Source organism: Mixophyes fleayi, chromosome 2, assembly GCF_038048845.1.
Source record: "Mixophyes fleayi isolate aMixFle1 chromosome 2, aMixFle1.hap1, whole genome shotgun sequence".
Classification (NCBI taxonomy): Eukaryota; Metazoa; Chordata; class Amphibia; order Anura; family Limnodynastidae; genus Mixophyes; species Mixophyes fleayi.
This window is the reverse complement of record NC_134403.1, coordinates 185666223-185680585: the sequence shown is the minus strand read 5'-3', so window position 1 is coordinate 185680585 and position 14363 is coordinate 185666223. Positions and strand designations below refer to the sequence as shown.

The 14363-nt window shown below is 39.1% G+C and overlaps 1 protein-coding gene across 2 annotated transcripts in view; it reads left to right on the top strand.

The window, feature by feature from the left end:
• The first annotated feature begins 5454 nt into the window (after positions 1-5454).
• The window catches only part of BEND2 (BEN domain containing 2), a 28036-nt gene continuing 19127 nt past the window's right edge, over positions 5455-14363 (top strand). The window contains exons 1-4 of one of the 2 annotated variants that reach the window (XM_075195085.1): positions 5455-5592; positions 8825-8976; positions 11844-11915; positions 12481-12555. In XM_075195085.1, the coding sequence (XP_075051186.1) occupies positions 8887-8976; positions 11844-11915; positions 12481-12555 (237 nt within the window). In that variant the 5' untranslated portion in view covers positions 5455-5592; positions 8825-8886. Of the gene's footprint in view, positions 5633-8824; positions 8977-11843; positions 11916-12480; positions 12556-14363 lie in introns of both variants that reach the window. The other variant, XM_075195084.1, reaches the window with a different exon arrangement.

Below are 14363 nucleotides of genomic sequence, written 5' to 3'. Positions count from 1 at the left end.
CTATTTTTTGAGAACTTGGGCTTTTTGGATTTTACATGCCCTGTACTAGGAGATTGGGCATCGGGCTTGCCAGACGACGTTGATGGCATTTCATCGTCTATGTCATGACTAGTGGCAGCAGCTTCAGCATTAGGAGGAAGTGGGTCTTGATCTTTCCCTACTTTATCCTCCAAATTTTTGTTTTCCATTATATGTAGCACAAGAGAGCATACCCCTAAGCCACACACACTCGGCAAAGCCTTTAAAAATTATATGCGGCACAGGAGAGTACCACTGGACTTATACTGCTGAATCAGTGAACTTTGTAATATAGCAGTACCACTGGACTTATACTGCTGAATCAGTGAACTTTGTAATATAGCAGTACCACTGGAATTATACTGCTGAATCAGTGAACTTTGTAATATAGCAGTACCAATGGACTTATACTGCAGAATCAGTGCACTTTGTAATATTGCAGTACCACTGGACTTATACTGCTGAATCAGTGAACTTTGTAATATTGCAGTACCAATGGACTTATACTGCAGGATTGTTTTTGGATATTTTTTTTTAATTTCTTTTTTTTATAATTATTTTTTTTATAACTTCTTTTTAAATGTTTTATAACTTGGGAATAATGGGGAAATAACAATGCCCTTAGAAGGACAGAGCACAGGACACAGCACCACTGGACTGAACAGGACACAGCACAGGACCCAGCAGCACCACTGAACTCAGAAGGACAGAGCACAGGACACAGCACCACTGGACTGAGCAGAACACAACACAGTACAGCACAGCACAGCACAGACCTGAACAGCACAGCACAGCACAGAACTGAACAGCACAGCACAGCACAGCACGAGATATAGCAGGACAGAGGACCACCTAACACAATCTCCCTCTACCCTGATCAATGCCCGAGTGAAGATGGCGGCGGCTAGCGGGGAATTTATAGAATACGAGTATCGCGAGATCCGACAGCGGGATTATGACTCAGAGCCTCGGTTTCAGTTTTGCAATTGGCGGGAATACCCGGATCTGTCTCGGATCCGGCTCGGATCGGCAACGTTCGGGTGGGCTCGGATTTCAGATATCCGAGCCCGCTCATCTCTAGTTTATTTAGGATGAAGATAAGGGAACAATGACAAGAGTGGAAGCAAGGCTGATGAAGAGGAGGCAACTGGGAGAATATAAAGGGGAAGGATTTGAAGAGTGAGACAGAGAGAAGTTAAAGAAGAGGATTGAGAGGGAAAGGAACAGTGACATGGTGGAGATTGACTGTGTGGTGGAAGAAATATGAAGAGGATTGAGGATGGGTGTGATATGGGTGGAAGCAGGCTCGGACTGGCCTGCAGGGCAGCAGGACTATCCACCGGTAGGCCCCGCCACATTATAGCCACGCCCCCTCCGTTGTTAGGGAGGAGCTAAGAAAACAGCTGACTCCCGACTTGCATACAATTCATCTTTTGGACATATGCGAGAACAGGAAGGGACAGATGCGTTCCACAGTGGAACGCAGGCACCTTCCTCTCCAACAGTAACAAGCACGGACCACGAGAAACATCCTCTGATTTCAGCACACTGGGTACCCGGCCACCATCTCTATATACATTGAAACTGCAAGTAAACAAAGTTAAATTTGAAAGCATCGCAGCAATAACCATGTGATATATGTGGACAGTGATCTGAATATTTATATTGCACTAGCAGAGACTTAAAGAAATACTAATTCCCATCTACTGAACTTGTATGCTATGAACATTATTTTATTGAGATATCAGTGACTGTGTTATATCTAGATCAATGCAGCATTTATACCCACTGCCATTTGCCTCCCAGTAGCTAGACTAGTCCAGGTCTATATACCTAGGTTTGTCAGATTTTTTATGTATGTTCAATTGATGCCATACCATATGTATGTATATAGAAATCAATGCCTCATAATATAAATACTGTGGTTTAATTGGAGTATTTTATTTATCTATATTAATGTATTTTTATGTATTTTAAACAGGATTCAATAAATTGTGATAAAACTAACATTAAATGTTATCCCACTAATTGAACCGAGCCTCTTGCTCACAGCCTAATACAAGATATAGAAAAATACGAATTGTATTCAAGATAAAAGAATACAAATTTTATTATTAGCATTACACTTGGAATAATACATAAGTCAATGAGCGCTTAACTTTCAGTATATTATTAGTTCGTAGAGAGGGATAACCTGTGTTAATGCTGCTCTTGCAGCAGTAGGGGTAGAGCGCAACTCCTCCCTCCCCCCTCCCCGTTTTTGCCAAACACTCCCGTTAAACAGACTAGCACACAGGTGTAGAGAGTCGCGTCTGGGCTCTCTGAACCTGCGCGGTAGTGTGTTTTTCACTTTGAGCAGGGCAGTTGAGAGTAGGAGTTCCGGATATCCAACCGCCCAGAGGAGCATGAGCAGGTTAGTAACTAAGTGCGCAGTCAGCCTGTCATTTTAAAAGAAAAGGATGAGCACACTACATTCTTTATATACTACACTATGGTGCTAGCTGTCCTTCGTGGGCTGACCACTCTCCCTTTAGTGTCTGGTCTCGCCTCTGATGGCTGGCCACACCCCCTCTGGTGGGCCCCTAGCGTTGCAGTCCCCCGGTGGGCCCTTCATGACCCAGTCCGACACTGGGTGGAAGGGTCAAAACACCAGTCTGCATGGGTCGCCCTAGCTTAATAAGCACCGCCCCACTATGCAGTACCAGAAGTGTACTGAGTGAGCCTGCCGAAGTTCACAAGCAGAGCATGAGGATAAACTATGTCTACATTTCAACAACATTAAAAACAGCCCAGGCCCAGCAGGCCCAGGTAAAGTGATTAATAAGGTGACTTAAAACTGCAGTACCACCTACAAGTTACTTTTTCTAAACTCCCTCCCTTTTCTACCTGGAGAGTATATACAATATATACCTTTTATAAAATGTTGTTTTCTTTATTTAAAGTTATTTCAATGCATAAAGTTTTTCTTTTGATTCTTGTTGAATTACATGACCACTGTTGTTCACCAGCACCGTGCTGGCTAACATGATGCCTTATTCACTGACTAGAACCAGGCAATGTAAGATTTAAATAGCAATTCAGGTGGAAGACACTGGTGAGCTATAGTATCAAGTACCTTTCTTTTTTATATCTTTCAATATAAATAATGTAAAATATACTGCATTAAAAATACTTTATTTTAAGAATAAAGAATGTTCTTTAATGTTTTTGTTCTGGTAATGCCATGTGATGAAGCTGTCATCATACCAGGAAGGACTGTCTTGATATTTGATAAACAGGCACAATTGGAGTTGTTGCTGGTGGCAACCCCATTAATCCATAAGGTGATGGAAAAACAAGTTCTTTTATCCGCGAAAACACCTGTTTTTGCTTTTTGCCGTTTGATAAATGAAGTTAATGAACCCATGTATCAATCCTAAAACCACTTTTTAATGACGGGCCACTGCTCATAGGCCAGTGGCTGTGTGCTTCCCCAGGGTTAAACCTTGCCAGCCAGTCCCTGCTCTGGGTAATGTTTGGTTGTTTACTTAATAGTTGTTTACTTAATACTCTCTTCTCATACAAACGCTGCAATCCCTAGGTCTTCAAGACTCAGTTTTATCCTGGTTCTCATCTTACCTCTCTAATCGCTCTTTCACTGTTAATTTCTCTGGAGCCACATCTGCTCCGCTTCCCCTATCAGTTGGAGTACCACAAGGCTCGGTGCTAGGTCCTCTGCTGTTCTCTATCTATACCGCTTCTCTTGGAAATCTAATAAGTTCCTTTGGCTTTCAGTATCATCTCTATGCGGATGATACCCAAATCTATCTATCCTCTCCTGATATCTCGACATCTGTGTTGTCCCGTGTAACTGACTGTCTTTCTGCCATTTCATCTTGGATGTCCTCTCGTCAACTCAAACTTAATCTTTCTAAAACAGAGTTAATAATATTCCCACCCGCCAACAAGAGCATACCTGACATTTCTATCTCTGTTGATAACATGACCATAAATCCCACCCCACAAGCTCGCTGCCTAGGTGTAATCCTTGATTCACGCCTATCCTTTGTTCCCCACATTGACTCTATATCTAAATCATGTTACATACATCTAAAGAACATTTCCAGAATCCGCACATATCTCACACAAGACACTGCTAAAACCTTAATTCATGCACTAATCATCTCCCGCATTGACTATTGCAATTCCCTCCTTACTGGTCTTCCCAAAAACAGACTCAAACCCCTAAAATCTATTTTGCATGCTTCGGCAAGACTGATTTTCCTTGCAAATAGCTATTCCTCTGTTGAATCACTCTGTATGTCTCTACACTGGCTGCCTGTCTTCTACCGAATCCAATATAAAATACTTTTACTAACCTACAAGGCCATCAACAAAGCTGCACCAACATACATCTCCTCTCTTGTCTCAAAATATCTCCCAACTCGGCAACTCCGTTCTGCAAAAGATCTGCGTCTCTCATCCACCCTCATTACATCCTCCCATTCCCGGTTACAGGACTTTTTTCGGGCTGCACCCACTCTATGGAACTCTCTCCCTCGCACAATAAGACTCTCCTCTGTTCTACAAACTTTCAAGCGTTCTCTGAAAACCTACCTATTCAGACAAGCTTATAATATTCCTCAACCACCATCTTAACCTCACTACCTTTAGCCTGTTACACAATTTCACACAAGACAACTACCCCCGGACCAACATTGTTGTGTGACAGGATCATTTAGCTTATGAGTCACCCTACCTTTGCAGTCTGGCTGGGCCAAGATGCAAAATGTATACTTAACCTCATGTGTCAATCTCCCATTGTCCCATAGATTGTAAGCTTGCGAGCAGGGCCTTCTCACCTCTTTGTCTGTTTTACCCAGTTTGTTTATTAGTTTATTACGTTTGTCCCCAATTGTAAAGCGCTACGGAATATGTTGGCGCTATATAAATAAATGATGATGATGATGATGATAATAGGACTTCTATATCTAATAATCCAGATTCTATGTAGGCGGAGGTCAATAGCAAGTGCTCCAGCTTCCTCCCAGTTCAAAAACATACTAAATAGCTTCTGAAAAAATGAACCCTACTATGCGTCTGTGTGGTAGAGAATTTAAACTGTAAGCCCCACTGGGACAGGGACTGTGAATGATTAAAACAATCTCTGTAACACAGTATATAATCATATATATAACTGGATAAAAATATATATTTATTCCAATATAACATGGTTATGAAATTGTTAAAAGACATTTATGTATTTATTGTCACCACACAGGTGTCCCTTGCAGTGCAGTGTTGTTGTGCTGTGCTTGTGCAGTCAGTAGGTGGCGCTCGGCCACATCTCACTGATACGCTATAACTCTGGAGGGCGGTGCTGATGTTATAACCACAGTAAGGCTCTTATTCGCGCATGCGCGTGGCTGCAGCGCGTCCCACCACGGCTGTACGCCATGACGTCCCAGACAGCGGCTTCACCAATGAGGTCGTCCAATCCCATCCCCCAGTATTTGCTGTTGAAATGATCGTCCAATCAGCAGCCGCCAAGAGAACGTCGCTGAGCTTCCCTGCTGGTCGTCTGATAGAACCCAGGTACTGAACGGACCGCCGCGGCTTCGATTCCGATACTCCGGTTGGTTAATCTCTTATTTTCTCTCATTGTTATTGGGTGGAGCGATGTCCATTCAGCCCCTCCCCCGACCTCCAGCTGGTGTACAATGTATAACGTTTATATAGTGTCATGGTTGGCTGGAGAAAGGGATATAGCTGGAGAATCCCAGGGCCAGCAGTGACATTACAGCAGTGTCTCATACAATGAGACTCAGTCATCAGTTGTACAAGCTTCTTCTAATTCCTGCTACTGTCTCTGTCTCCTGCAGGAGGCCCGGGGTGCTGTCACTTGCAAATATGTGATGCAACCTACTTCTGTGTATGCAGCTGATGATTTAGGAGTCTGTTTACGAAGTGACTTAATTGCTTTGAGCAGATGTCACACTACTTAATGCTGCTCAGCAAGGGGCTTTTTCTAGATAGGGAGAACATTACATGGGTACTTGAAAAACATAAAATTACACTTTATTCACTAATTTAAAGTAAAAATAGATACAACTTTATTTGATGTATACGTTGAATGATGAAGAGAATTACCTACAAAATATAGTGTACAATGGACTTTCCTTTTATCCTCTGTCAGAGCAGCTTTAAAGATGTTTGACTGTTGCTAAATTAACTGCAGAGAAAATATATGTACGATATCGCTACTAATAATTGTGCTTGTGTTATTGGAATTAGCGATGAGCAACTTTTTCAAAACTGTTGCACATAATATTTATCTCATTTCGCATTTGGCTGAGCAATTTTGCACCTTTTTTCCTGTTGGAATTTAGCTTTAAGTAATCTATATGGATTATCCAATGTCATCTTTGTCCCGCACGGAATTCAAACACTACAAAGAACAGAATGAATTCGCTGCTGTTTTCCAAGCTCTATTTATAGACTGTAAATTCTTTGAATTTACTAAATACAATGTGGAATGGCAAAGCAAAACCTGTGCACTCAAAGGTTGTATCTCCATAACTTCCCACCTCTGCAAAACTGCACATTCCGCCACAAATTTAGATTTGCATGAAAACTCAAGACAACTTGGCTCATCTCTGAATAGAGCAGCAGGTCCGTCACATTGCTAGTGGCTTCAGATTACACTTTTGTTTATATAGCTGATTACAATATTTATGTTGCTGTCACACAATACATTTGGAAAATACTACAATTGTCATATAGAGGTTTTTTCTATAAAATTCGTATTAGGAAAGGAAGAATGAATAATATAAAAGTGGATGTGGCAGAGAAACATCATATAAATGTCATATAGGCCCATTTTAAAGTCTGTAAAGGAAGGAAAATAACTTTATTGTGTTGAGTAAATTATATCAATAAAACAAACTTAAAAATACATATCACATATAACATAGTAGCTAGATAGTCATATAGATAAGCAAGAGAGGAGTGAATATAAATCTCACTATAGATGTAGAATAAGTGAAATTGATTAAATAGATAATCAAGGGATATAGATCTATAGTACAAAGATGTGCATTAATCAAACGCTTTACAAATTAGTGAAATCACATACTAATGGATCAGTGCGTTATGGTGTATGTTAAATAGAGTTACTATTATTAAGTTGGTTGTTGATATGACACCTGATTGGATTGATCAAGATTCTTGTCCAATCAGGTGTCACATTCACTTCACCCCTCATACTGGGCAGATTTAAATTATTTGCTTATGTTTGGATGCCACACTCAAAGCTCTCTAATTCTGCTCCTAGTAATGGTGTCTGAAATTCTGCATTGGGGAAGAGAGGCACCACAAGGAAATGCAACATGTGAGGATATCATGTAAGGAGGGATAGTTGTCTAAAAAGTCATCAACCTCTGTAAGAGGGGTAGGTGGTAACTTTTTTTCTCTAAACATGAAGTTCCACTTTATGATTAGTGGAGAAACTTGACTATGCGTTGGACCATCTGGAACAGGGAGAAACAAGCATAAACATGTCTAAGGTAGAAAGCATAAGTAACAAAACCTCTTTATGATCTACTGAACTTTAAGTTCACATTTATGTGAACACTAACTGGGGTATTTTAAAAGCATACAAAAAGATGGGGAAAATACAATTTTTATTTTTTGTTTATTCTTTTAAACAACTTTTTTATTAAAGCATGTGTATAAAGGCATTACAACAATAAAGACATTGTGAAAGAAAAACAAAATACACTTTTTAACTAAGGTCATTTATCCAATCCAAAAGAAAGGTATGAACATGGAGGTAATACTTTTCTACACACTAACCTTCCTGTTATTAATGCATAACAACACCGCATAAGCCTCTTCCCAGCATGAAATGACTGATAGCTGAAATCAGTAGCTTAAAAACATTTGTATTGTAATATAAATTCAATGTAAAATATTTAAAGTTCTTTGGGAACTTATATGTTCATACAATGCATTTGTAGTGTACTTAGGAAAGGCAAATTTTGTTTTAGGTTTAGTGGTTCTTTAAGTAGTTTTGCATTGGTCTCAGACTTAACCTGGTCAACTTTATACTCAGAAATCAATACATTTCTTACAAATTAAAGGGTAGAGAAGAATTCAGGGCATAAATAAGATGAACATTGTAAATAAATGTATTTAAAAAATCTGAAATGTTATTGAGAGCCCACATTTCATTTATCAGAGTAGGTACCTAAGAGCCCAAGGGGCATATTCAATTGTCGCGGAAACGCTGAAAATCTTGCGCTCCGCGCACTATTACCGTTACGGTAATAGTGCGCAGAAAAAACGTTATTACGGTAGTTTTCTCACTGGATTTCAGCTCGTAGCTCCCTGAGCCGCGAGCTGCAATCCAGCTAACTACAGTAGTTTTAACGCCGCGGAAACCCGCGACAATTGAATATGCCCCCAAATGTTTGCATAGTCTCAAACATAGATAGGTAATGAAGCCTGTTAAATGTGTGACATAGGTTGCTTGTTAGAGTTTACAAGATCATTTAGTCAAATACCACGCCATATATTATTTCCTGTATGTATAAACCTATTAAAGCCAGACTAATCTTTATGGATTAAGGAGTAAGGACTCCCTTGAGACATCTAACACATCGGTAGTGAGCTGTTTCAAATCTAAGTTTAGGTGGAGATTGCTGCTAGGACACTGGGTTGTTCTCAACACGCCAGAGGAAAGTTTTAATTAAACATTCCTTACAGATTTTTCGAAATTGTATGTTCCATCAGCGGGTATCAAGTCATTTGCCTTTTTTCATTTTAGAGAATGAAAATCTGCCATCATTGACTAGCTCTGGATTGACACACACTTTCTACCGTTCAGCCATGCAAAGTGATGTCATTACTACTGAGGAGGTGGAGTATGGATTTCCGCAGAAACGCAGGAGAGTTGCCTCCATGATGTCAGACAGCACTGTATGTATAATGATCAGAACAAATCAAGTATTATTTCCCTCCTTTTCATTTTACCAAAATATTTTGAGCTAGAAAATGCTTTCATATTCTTTAAAGAGTAAGTGAATCCATCCTTAACTTTAAACGAACCTGTCCAATACAAAAGTTTGAATATAGGTTAAACAGACATTTGAGCAACATATATCTAAATATATGTTACAGTTTTTGTTCATTCTAAATTCACCTTTATGACAGTTAAATGTAGCCACCTTCTGGACAGGTATAATTACGCTTACTCTAAATAATGCCTAACACAAGGCAGGAAGCAGAAAACAGAGGAAGGGACAGAGTGGATTATTAAACTGTACAATTAGACTGTTAGGTGGTCTGCTCTAGTAGTTTTAGATTTTTCAAAACTATGATATATATACATAGTAACATAGTTGATGAGGTTGAAAAAAGACACCAGTCCATCAAGTTCAACCTATTTTGGATCTCCTGTGATCCCTCACTTATATTTGAAATTGATCTGTTTCAATTGTGAAAATCCCCCCAGACTCAATATTGAAGTCCTATTTTTACCCTACATCCAGTACTATGCTTCATTTTAATTAACAGTCGTATCCCTGGATACACTTTTCCGCAAAAAAAGTCTAACCTTTCTTAAACATATCTATTGAATCTGCCATTATAACCTTCTCTGGCAGTGAATTCCATATCTTGCCCTTACTGTAAAGAACCCCTTTCAGGTTGTGAAATTTACTTTCCTCTAACCTTAGAGGTGACCACGTGTCCTGTGTATAGTCCTTGGGGTAAAAGTTCCCATGAAAGTTCTCTGTATTGACCCTTAATGTATTTGTACATAGTAATTATATCTCCCCTTAGACGCCTCTTTTCTCTATAGCTATATCTATATATTTGTTATTCTTTTTTTTTTTTTCATTTGCAAGTGAAGGGTTAAGTGTAATTATATAGTGCTAAGCATGAGGGTACGGGGTTATTTAAACACAGCAAATAACCATTTGGAGTATAAGATAGGTTCAAGGTTTTGCTTCTTTTCTTTGAATATTAAATAACAGAGTCACCTAAAGAAGGACATTTAATATTTAGGCACTTGTGCTTGCAGCAAGTAAGGAGTTGATATGCAGCTTCTGTAAAGACCATCTGATTTATATTTTGCAAACTCTGTGAAACAGACATTCTACTTTATATGAAAGCTGCAGTATAAAGACAAGATGAAACTGAATTCTGCAATTCATATGGGGTATAGTTGTGCTGAAGGGTCAAGCAACAGTATTCATTTTCTCTTTGGCCAGAAGTGTGTGACCTTTGGCTGATGTCTACAGTTAGTGCACTGAGAAGATGAGCGCACACTCAGGCAGACAACGGTTATCATTCTGACTGCATTTTCACTATAAACACAAAACAATCAGGCGCTAAGAATAAAACACACAGAATAATAATCCTGGAATTGAAGTGCCGTAACTAGACATTTTAGTGACCTGGGCGAGACAGGGCACCGGCGCCCCCCATTTAAGTGTGTCTGGCCAACCTAATGTGGGGGTGTGGCTATCACTTTACTGAAAGAATTATGTGGGAAAGTAAAAGTGTAATACAGAGTCAGGTAGCAGGCGGCTGTGCGCCCCCTTGGGCTTGCGCCCTGGGAAACGGCACTGCCTGCACCTGCCTCGTTACGGCGCTGTGTTGAGGCTATATACATATTTTTTTTTATATGAATGATATGTACTATTTAGACCACAGCTAAATAGTTCAGTTTACCCATAATTAAACCTTTATAATTTCTGCAATTGTCACTTGCAGTGTTGACGTTGGAACCAAGATACAAATAAGGGACAGATATTCATGGCAGATTATAGAAAAGGTTAAATTAGGCATTGGTCAAGCCAATAGAGATTAAATTAATTAAGTTGTTTAACCAGAAGCTGGTTTAGAATGGAACAATACAAAGTGTTACCCTTGATATCAAAACAATTTTGTACCTCAGGGTTTGCTGTTTGAGTGTTTGCAGCACAGCAGTGTTTTTGGATGTTACCTGCTCTATTTTCTTGTGTTAAAATCATATTAATGTATTGAGGTCAACAGAGTGTCTTCACTTGACACCTCCCTCTCGACTGCAAGTGCAAGCACTGGTGACCCCTGCATGTCAAATATGATCCCTTGTGATTGGCCTTTTCCTAACACCAGTGGGTAACCAGACTTTTATTATGATATTTTAATGTTCCTGTGATTCATATCTAATTTTGATCGTAAAGGAGATTACTTGAGGGTAACAAACATTTCATTGGCTGGCTAATTTTTTTTTTTGGGGGGAGGGCGGGGCGAGAGATTTTTTTCTTGAGCCTTTTACCGTCCCACAGTGGAACGCACATGCGTTCCACTGTGGGACAGTAAAAGACTAATACAGAGCCAGGTAGCGGGCGCCCCGTTGGGCTTGCGCCCTGGACGAAGGCGCCGCCTACACCTGCTTCGTTACGGTGCTGTGGAATTGACTGCAGCTGGACGTGGGATGGAGGATTCCCACACCGAATGCACAAACACAAAAAAAGGAGATTGTCCAGCGCAAGTCTCAAAAACCAGATAAACACAATATAGAAAAATATATAAAAACCAATCGACACAAAAGAGAAGATCCTAAATAAATGATATGCACTTGATATAGCCAATAAATGTGCACTAATAATGATATTTATTATGAACAACAGTACTAAAATAGAAAATATCTAGTTATTACTAATACATCCATGAATCAACATTAATATGACATAAACTGAGCTGATTGATACATTGAAAATCGCAGTAAGTGTTTACATATTGCTCTGTATGCATTTTCTTACAACCATGCATGTTTTACTGTATTATATATGCAGATGGGAATTCAGGATGACGAATATGAAGAGGTTAACAATGTAGAGTATGACTATGAAGCAGAATATGAGTGTGTAAGTGTTTGTATTAATATTTAATGTTAGAATTATCTTTTATAAGTTTTAAGTGGTACTTTACAAGCTAACCTTTTATCCTATACTTTTTTTGTTGTTGTAGTGTACATGCTTTTTTTTTCATGTATTGAATAATACCTACCCAGTACTGTAAGCCACCCCTCTTTCTACAGCTCCCTACACCCAGTAAGGATGTTAGCTGCACTTATTTTTGCTCCTTCAATGCACAATTTTTACAAAAAGCACATTCTACCAATGTAAAACATGATCTAAAATGATAATAGTTTGGAATTTGAAGTGACTTTCGGTAATGCACATTTTCATGTATATCGCAGAACTAAGCATGGATTGGGCTTTTGGGGGTATTTCTGTTAAATGTGAGTATAACTTGAGACACACTAAGGGGACACTCAATCTCAATTGTGGCTCTGCTCTCTTTGCAGTTCATTAAGTACCCTTTCTGTTACATGTTATTTTTTTTTCATGCACAGGTGAAAGGTCCAATTTAAGTTTTATGTTAATCTCATGCTATATCATTGATGACATTGCTTTATCTGTTCAACAGGCTAGCGTCATTTCAGATGCCTCTTATTCTGGAGATCAGCAACCAACACTCACAGACGTCCTGAACTATTGTCAGGTATAGAAGCCAATCATGTGCTAGTTTCAAATAAACTAAATGAATAACCCTACAATAATATAAATCTTTCATCTTACGGTAGTTGTTATACAAAAAACAGACTTGGCAAAGGAAGAACAGTTTGCTAAACACCCTTCTCTTAATACACTATGAAAAAAATGTTGTATCCAGTAAATTCTGTAAGCTATAAATAAGATTTAAATACAGAAGGGGTCCACTTCTAACTAAAATTACTTTGTAGCCCTTATGTCCTAATGTTAGTAAAGGTTCCCATATTAGGTGTCTTCTTATACTTAAAATTTACTAGAACAACAATCTTTCCAGTTATGAAGCCCAGAGGTGCTTGGTTACCACCAGTGTTTCAAAACCAGCTTCTTGAATATCTGTCATTAAGACCAGGAATATAAGAGACAATAAGACACTTAGGTTTTCCTGAAAACACTGTCATCTGTCCAGGAATTTGTCCATTCATCATCATCATCATTTATTTATATAGCGCCAACATATTCCGTGGCGCTTTACAATTGGGGACAAACATAGTAAACTAATAAACAAACTGGGTAAAACAGACAAAGAGGTGAGAAGGCCCTGCTCGCAAGCTTACAATCTATTGGACAATGGGAGTTTGACACATGAGGTTAAGTCTACATTTGCAGTCGGCCCAGCCAGACTGCAAAGGTAAAAGTGACTCATAAGGTAAATGATGCTGTCACACAACAATGTTGGTCAAGGGGTAGTTGTATAACAGGTGGTAATAGGGTAATGTAGTGAGGTTAAGAGGGGGTTGCAGAATATTATAAGCTTATCTGAAGAGGTGGGTTTTCAGAGAAAGCTTCTAGACTAGAGGAGAGTCTTATTGTGCGAGGGAGAGAATTACATAGAGTGGGTGCAGCCCGGAAAAAGTCCTGTAATCGGAAATGGGAGGATGTAATGAGTGTGGATGAGAGACGCAGATCTTGTGCAGAACAGAGTTGCTGAGTTGGGAGATATTTTGTGACAAGAGAGAAGATGTATGTTGGTGCAGCTTTGTTGAAGGCCTTGTAGCTTAGTAAAAGTATTTTATATTGGATTCGGTGGAAAACAGGCAACCAGTGTAGAGACATACAGAGTGATTCAACAGAGGAATAACGATTTGCAAGGAAAAACAATCTTGCCACATCGTGCAAAATAGATTGTAGGGATTTGAGTCTGTTTTTGGGAAGGCCTGTAAGGAGGGAATTGCAATAGTCAATGCGGGAGGTGATAAGTGCATGAATTAAGGTTTTTGCAGTGTCTTGTGTGAGATATGTGCGAATTCTGGAAATGTTTTTTATATGTATGTAACATGATTTAGATATAGAGTCAATGTGGGGAACAAAGGATAGGTGTGAGTCAATGATTACACCTAGGCAGCGAGCTTGCAGGGTGGGATTTATGGTCATGTTATCAACAGAGATTGAAATGTCAGGTATGCTCTTGTTTGTGGGTGGGAATATTATTAACTCTGTTTTAGAAAGATTAAGTTTGAGTTGGCGAGTCCATTGTCCCACTTTGTTCTAGAATTTGAAACCATATGATATAGATCTGGAATAATCACACCATATGCAATACATACTAGTATGTGATATATAATTTGGCTTACTTATGTTTTTGGGTTTTCTAGATAATCATCATAATCATCATCTATTATTTATATAGCGCCAACATATTCTGTAGCGCTTTACAATTGGGATAATGAGTTTTTCTGTAATTTAGAGCACAGCGCCTAAATTATATTACATCTAAAAATGCCATTGTGTTTCCGCACGCCGCTCTGTCATTCTTCTCTG